Genomic DNA, 7,500 nt, shown 5'->3' with positions numbered 1-7,500 from the left:
TTATGTGAGATTTGTATGATATGACCTGGAAATTTCAAGCTGGAGTTAAGAACAGGTGGAAGATATGCTCACCAATCAAAACATTCATGTTAATTTCTTACAGATCTTACACTTTGTGTCTGCTGATGTCCTTACAAAACGAACACTGGTTTACATATGTTCCATAACATGAGGTAGAGAAACTGGTAAAACGTAAACAATGTATGACTATTTTTCGACATTCAAAGGAATGACTTTACTTGAGCACAAACTCTACTCGTCTCAAATGACTGTTCAATCTCATTTCTCATGATATTTTCCAAGAAAAAATAAAACATCCTGGGGTGATTATCATAAATGGATGTCATCTTACAATGCATTTACACTTGCAACACCTTTACCTTACAAATAGAAAACTGATTTTTTTGTGAACTGCAAAGACACTTATCAAATAATACACCAAGCCAATGGGAGGCCTTCCACATTTTCCAACTGCCAGTTCACAAACAGCTCACATACGAGCATGGTTGTGAACAGAGGATGGGTTCTTCTGTCATACACTTGTTCCTAATGTAACCACCTATATCCCCGACCAAGGTACCTTAGGGAGCTGGAGATGGGAGTAATGGACAGGTAAATTGCTGATGGCTATTTACGTTAAATATATAATGTTATTTTGCAAAACAGCATGGAAAAAACTGAGTATGACTTTGAAATCGACATTTTGTGAACAGTCTACCACCTCCAACTACCCTGAAGTCCCATGTTAGGCTAATATCTGGCTCGCCACTACCTTCGAGAAAAAAAGAGGGTGGAAGAGGTAAAAAAATAAATAAAAGGAAACCAAAATAAAGCAAGGAATCACGGATTATAGGAGAGAGAACTAAATATAGAAAGGAGGAGAATAAAGTCAAAGAAGAAATAAAGGTAAATAAATATAAATCTATTCATATTTTAACCATAAACCCCCTACAATATGACTTCTATAACTGATATTACGAACCAAATATTGGAATACAAGAGAGCAAGAACAGAAAGAAAAGAAAAGGTGAATTAGAAAGGGGGAACAGCTAAGAAACAAGGAGCTATGCGCAACACCCTGTAAGCAGCGCAGGTAGCGGCGAGCGTCTTCCTTCCACTTACGTCGTTTGGGCGAAATTAGCTTGACTCCGCCGGGCTTGTCGGCGTTGAGCGGCGACGACGAGACGGACGACCTCACGCGCTTGTCGGGCTGCGGGGACGCCAGGTCGTCCAGCGGCGACGGCCTCTTCAGCCCCCCGGAAGGAGACAACGCACTCCCCCCCGCCAGGCCACCGACGCCGCCCTTCTTCTCCGTCCCGGCTGGCTTCTTGCCGGCGACGCCCGGGAGCTTGGTGGGCTCTTCCAGAAGCCCCGTGTTGCGGAAGCCCCGCGACTTGTACGTCTTCACCGAGGGCTTCTTGGCCTCGTTGAGCTCCGAGTCGGCGGAGCCCAGCGCGTCCAAGAAGCTGGCCTGCTTCCTCGGGATCTTGGCCAGGCCGTCGGCGCTGTGAGGCTTCACCTTCTCCAGCGTGGCCTTGTCCTCCGACTCCTGCTTCTCCTTGCTCTTCTTGTCCTTCTCTCGCTCCTTTTCCTTCTCTTTGCTTCTCTCTCGTTCTTTATCTTTATCTCTACTGCTGCTCTTCTTGTCTCTACTGCTGCTTTTACTACGGTCCTTGTCTCTCCTATCTTTATCTTTGTCTTTACTACTGCTACTGCTACTGCTACTTCTGTGTCTGTCTCTCGAACTCTTTTCCTTCTCCGATTTGCTGCTGCTGCTGCTCTTGGAACTTCTGCTTTTCTCCTTCTCCTTCTCTTTCTTTTTATCCTTCTCCGAGTCCTTCGATTTTCTGTCTCGCTCTTTCTCTTTCTCTCGACTGCTTTTCTTTTCCTTGTCTTTGTCTTTCTCTTTGGATTCGCTTTTGCTTTTACTGTCTACATCATCTTTACTCTCTGAGCTGAGCTGGGCGTCGCTATCGGCGCTCGCTCCGTTCATGTCTTTATTGTCCACTTTCACATCGCTCTCTCCGTCCTTCACCTTGTCCTCCCCCTCCCCCTTCGCCGTGTCACTGTCCTTCCCTTCGTCCTCCCCGTTCACTCCCTTGGCCTCGTCGCCCTCCTTGCCGGCCGCCTCGCCGCCCGCCTCGCCGCCCGCCTCCTCGGCCGCCGCGGACGGCTGCGCGGCGGCGGGCGAGCTAGTGCTGGAAAGCCCGCCCGTGAAGGTCACGATGGTGTGCACTGTGGGCGTGGTCCCTGACGCGGCGGCGCCCTCTGCGGTGGCGCCATCAGCACCGTTCTGTAGGACTTCATTGGTCTCTGAAGAGGTAGTGGCTGTGCTGTCGGCCCCGGCCTCGTCACCGGCTGGGGCGGAGAGCGAGGTAGTTGTGGTCGCTGTGGGCGCCGTGGCGGGCGTGCTTGAGGTAGCTGAGGCCGCTCCCGCCGAGGCCTTCTCCGCCTCCAGCGCCTTCCGCGCCAGCCGGGCCTTCTCCACCTCCTGCTTGATCACACTCAAGGGCTTGTTGTCGTCGCTGTCGGTCGAGTCCTGGCTCAGGCGCTGCGACGACACCTTGGCCAGCACCTGCGAGCCGCTGCGGATCGTGATGCGGATGGGCGTGGTGGGCGCGGGCGTCGTGTCGCTCTCCGTGGAGGCGTTGGACGACTCGTCCTGGCAGTCGAGGGAGGAGCTGGCGTCGCCGCCCTCGCCCAGCGACGACTCCCTGGAGCCAGTCTGGGGCGTCTGCGAGGGCCCCGACTCACCCTTGTCCTCGTCCTCGGGGTCGGGCGAGGTCAGGTCGACCATGGCCACATCCTCCTGCTGGAAGGGCGCCGCGTCCGCGCTGCCCGCTCCCTCCTCGTCGTCCTCGCCGGCGCAGGCGTTGCCCAGCCCCACGCCGGCCGCGGTGCCGTCCCCCTGCCGCACCACCTCCATCCACTTGTGCACCAGCTGCTTGGCTGTGTTTTGTACATCTGCCGGAGACAAACGAGACACATTTATAACCAAGGATAAAGCAATCAACCCAGAAATGCCAACACAAAATCCCAGCTCAGCTTTAAAACGAGCGCGACTCTCACCTTCGCTAGGGCAGTCCCTCGACAGCTCCTTGACCAGCTTGGGCGTCGTGGTCCTCTTGAGCCTCGTGACCGTCATCGGGGAGGAGTCCAGCAGGGTCAGCACCTGCCCAGCCAGCGGCCAATTCTTCGAGCTGACCGCCTCCTGCAGCCACGCGCCCACCAGCTCCCAGCCTCCTTCCTCGTAGAACCTGAAACGACGCCAACGACAAACCGACTTTCAGCCTTGGTTCAAACATCGGGACACGCCCTTCGCATCATGCATGCAATCGCACGCACGCAAACACACTCATTCTCTCTCACTCTCACTCTCACTCTCACTCACTCACACTCACACTCACACTCACACTCACACTCACACTTACACTTACACTCACACTCACTCTCACACTCACTCTCACACTCACTCTCACACTCACACTCACTCTCACACTCACTCTCACACTCACTCTCACACTCACTCTCACACTCACTCTCACACTCACTCTCACACTCACTCTCACACTCACTCTCACACTCACTCTCACTCTCATTAAGGTCATTCATAGTGATTGTCCAGTCAAAAAGGTAACTCATTTTTTCACAAATACAAGATAAACAAATATAAGCACGAAAATGTATAGGTACAGTAATGCATGCGTATGTGCGTGCATGAACGCGTGTGCGTGTAGTTGAGGCATGGATAAAACAGAACAACACTAACAAGCACGAGGTGTAGGCCTAACCGAAGCTTTCCAAACCATATCCTCATCAGAATTAGCAGACTACAAATTACACATGCTCCACATACGAGCTGAGGGGCTGCCCACCTGCCATCCGCGAAATTTCGAATAATGAACATCCCGGTGACCTTGTGCATATTTCTTTTCCTCGCATGTGTGCAGATTCCCTATTTTTTAACATTCTACTTCGAGACATTTTCGCTTAGAATCCGACATATGGCGCGCTCTGTGGACGTATGCTCATTGATTCTGTTAAACCCGTTCGATGTTAACGCAATACGCATGGTCACACTTGCAATACGCATGGTCACACTTGCAATTCGTTACGTAGTTTATGGCGCTGTTGGGGGTTACTTGCTACCAGTCTTTTATTTCTGACTAAATCTCCCGTCTCTCTAACCAGATGCAATGACGCCTCGAAGATCATGCTTTGCGGTAATATCAGGGAGAGAGGGAAAATCTTCCTCATTGCCTCTCCTTTGGCGTCTCTTCAGAGGTTGGCTTTTCCTTCTATTTTTTTTAAGTGGCAGGTGAATATATATAAGAAAAAAAAAAAATGAAAATTTGAATACCGCGCCTGGCAATTCCAACATAGCCCCTCGCTCTCAGTGATGTTGCTTATGCACAGAGGTCAATGGTCGCGTGAAGCCGTGAAGCTTGTCATTGCTATTTTCACTTTTCCACATCTGCTACGAGTGATATTCTTGCTAATGTAATTGCGTGCGTGCGTGTTCATGGGCGAACTCTCCTCACCATTTGCCAATTTATATGGTAAATATATAGAAAAAAACATAATGGATAACTAAACTACTTCCACATACCGCAGAATATATCATCCACCTCATTATCTACCTCTCCACCTACCTATCTATGTATCCACCCATCGCTCTCTCAGACCAGAACACCTGCACATATTAGCCCATTCAGTAAATTCAAAAGTACTAGGAAAAAAAAGGTATTTGTCTTCTTCCAAGGTAAACCTCCACGAACGCACATTCTCTGAGAACACTTGCGAAACAGATGCGCCGATAACGAGTGTGCATTAGGCAGGTGGAGCATTTAGCCCCCACACACATCCATATTTTTTTTCCCAACTAATACAAGTTCCATAAAATTCAAATGGCCAAAGTGTATCATCATGGACGTACTCACGTGCACAAGAAACCTATTACAGACTGAACGAAAAGTGTATGTGCCTAGAAACTAATCAAGGAATCAGCTATTAATCACAAGTATTTTAAATATAATTGTACGTATGTCCGCGACCTTATGTAGGCCTATACCGAGGTGCCAAATGACTACGTTTATGCGTGTTAAGAGTGAGTGAGCGAGTGAGTGCCGTGTGTTTTTGTGTGGGAGGGTGGACGTGTGGGAGGGTGGACGTGTGGGAGGGTGGACGTGTGTGTGTGTGTGTGTGTGTGTGTGTGTGTGTGTGTGTGTGTGTGTGTGTGTGTGTGTGTGTGTGTGTGTGTGTGTGTGTGTGTGTGTGTGTGCGTGCGCGTGTGTGCGTGCGCGTGTGTGCGCGCGCGCGCACCTATCTGCGCATTATACATATACCTATATGAGTTGGCAAGTAATTATGAGTATTTTACTTGTATTGAATATCCATGCATGTATGCACCCAGGTAACTACTACTAAACACAATTCGCCATTGTTTTAAGCATCATGCTCCCATGTGCACATTTTCTGCACACGTATGCACGCTCAGAAGTAGTCACAGCAACAAAATGCAAAACAAACAACAACGTATCCCAATGAACGTGCAATTTTTCCAGAAAGGCCTGCAACAAGATGCGATCCACGAATTAAATAAGACTCTCTCAACAAGAACCGACAACGACAACGACCCAAACCTTCCTACGACCCGGGGACAGAGGGGAAGACCTACGACCCGGGGACAGAGGGGAAGACCTACGACCCGGGGACAGAGGGGAAGACCTACGACCCGGGGACAGAGGGGAAGATCTACGACCCGGGGACAGAGGGGAAGACCTACGACCCGGGGACAGAGGGGAAGACCTACGACCCGGGGACAGAGGGGAAGACCTACGACCCGGGGACAGAGGGGAAGATCTACGACCCGGGGACAGAGGGGAAGACCTACGACCCGGGGACAGAGGGGAAGACCTACGACCCGGGGACAGAGGGGAAGACCTACGACCCGGGGACAGAGGGGAAGATCTACGACCCGGGGACAGAGGGGAAGACCTACGACCCGGGGACAGAGGGGAAGACCTACGACCCGGGGACAGAGGGGAAGACCTACGACCCGGGGACAGAGGGGAAGACCTACGACCCGGGGACAGAGGGGAAGACCTACGACCCGGGGACAGAGGGGAAGACCTACGACCCGGGGACAGAGGGGAAGACCTACGACCCGGGGACAGAGGGGAAGACCGACCACCTACAGGAAAGCGACTTGGGAGATGCACAGCGCATGGTTTAAAGGGGGCGTTCCAACGGGCCCAGGTGCCGTGGCCTTCGAATGGACGAGGAAAGAGTAAAATTTACCCTTTTCAAGAGTTATTTACTTGAAGCCTCACACTGTGATTGACGTGAAGTGTCGAATTACATATAAGTATTATATTTCCACCTACGCAATTCCCTTATCCTGCAAGTTGAAAACAACATTCGAAGTCAGGCACTAAATTTCTCCCCAACGAAAGAAAACGAATTTTCCCCGAGGGGGAACTTACTCAAAACAATGATAACGAGCGCAAGCAAGAGAACTAACCCATAAAAACAACAACAAATGGACGAGAATGGAAAAAAAGACGACCAATAATTCGAGACTAATTTTGTTTTGCCTTATATCCTTATATCACACTCTTTTAAAATGGCCGGCGGTCATTAGACTAATAACCGTTATTTCCTCTTCCATCGTTCTAATGCCTCCCTTCTCCTGCTTCAACCAGCCCCGCTCCAAGCAACCACTAAGGAGGAGGAGTCGATGGCCCAAGACGTTCATCAAAAGCATCCATTGCGGGTACCTTCAATGCTATAAAACATGACGTGTTCTCGATCAAGAGCGTCAAAATCAATGCTACTACTTGCAACTGCCTGCAACGACTACCACTAACGCCCCATCTACCACCTCAACTACCTTTCCTCCCTCAACCATCCTTATACCACAACTACTCTATCATCCTCCAATAAATAAAAAAAAAGCCTAATCGACGACTAAACACTAAAGGAGAGAGCTTGTGTGTGTGTGTGTGTGTGTGTGTGTGTGTGTGTGTGTGTGTGTGTGTGTGTGTGTGTGTGTGTGTGTGTGTGTGTGTGTGTGTGTGTGTGTGCGTGTGCGTGTGCGTGTGCGTGTGCGTGTGCGTGTGCGTGTGCGTGTGCGTGTGCGTGTGCATGTGCATGTGCATGTGCATGTGCGTGTGCATGTGCATTTGTGCATGTGCATGTGCGTGTGTGCATGTGCATGTGCATGTGCATGTGCATGTGCATGTGCATGTGCATGTGCGTGTGTGCGTGTCCGTGCTTGTAAAGGGAGGATCGGGGGTGGCCAAAGGCGCATACTCACGCGTCTAGGAAAGGGATGTCCGTTGCTTGCAAAATGTTCAGGTAGATGCACTTGCTCACCAGCTTCTTGGAGTACTTAGCCATCAACCTGGAAGAGGGCAAACGCTGATATTAGTCATCATGGTGATTGCATAAGGAGAATTTCGAAGGGGGAGACAGATGAAAAAAGGAGAGGGATGAGGA

The 7,500-nt window shown here is 50.4% G+C and overlaps 1 protein-coding gene across 5 annotated transcripts in view; it reads right to left on the bottom strand.

Annotated features, from left to right (window-relative positions):
* LOC125034302 (serine/threonine-protein phosphatase 1 regulatory subunit 10-like) overlaps positions 1-7,500 on the bottom strand; it is a 119,113-nt gene that overhangs the window by 49,644 nt on the left and 61,969 nt on the right. For all 5 annotated transcript variants that reach the window (XM_047626065.1, XM_047626067.1, XM_047626066.1 and 2 more), the window contains 3 exons: positions 7,319-7,405; positions 3,070-3,257; positions 1,123-2,964 (listed from right to left, as the gene is read on the bottom strand). In XM_047626065.1, the coding sequence (XP_047482021.1) occupies positions 1,123-2,964; positions 3,070-3,257; positions 7,319-7,405 (2,117 nt within the window). The remainder of the gene's footprint in view (positions 1-1,122; positions 2,965-3,069; positions 3,258-7,318; positions 7,406-7,500) is intronic.

This window comes from Penaeus chinensis, chromosome 17 (genome assembly GCF_019202785.1).
Source record: "Penaeus chinensis breed Huanghai No. 1 chromosome 17, ASM1920278v2, whole genome shotgun sequence".
NCBI classification, from domain to species: Eukaryota; Metazoa; Arthropoda; class Malacostraca; order Decapoda; family Penaeidae; genus Penaeus; species Penaeus chinensis.
Note: the sequence above shows the minus strand (reverse complement) of the source record. Positions and strands in the feature narration are given on the sequence as shown.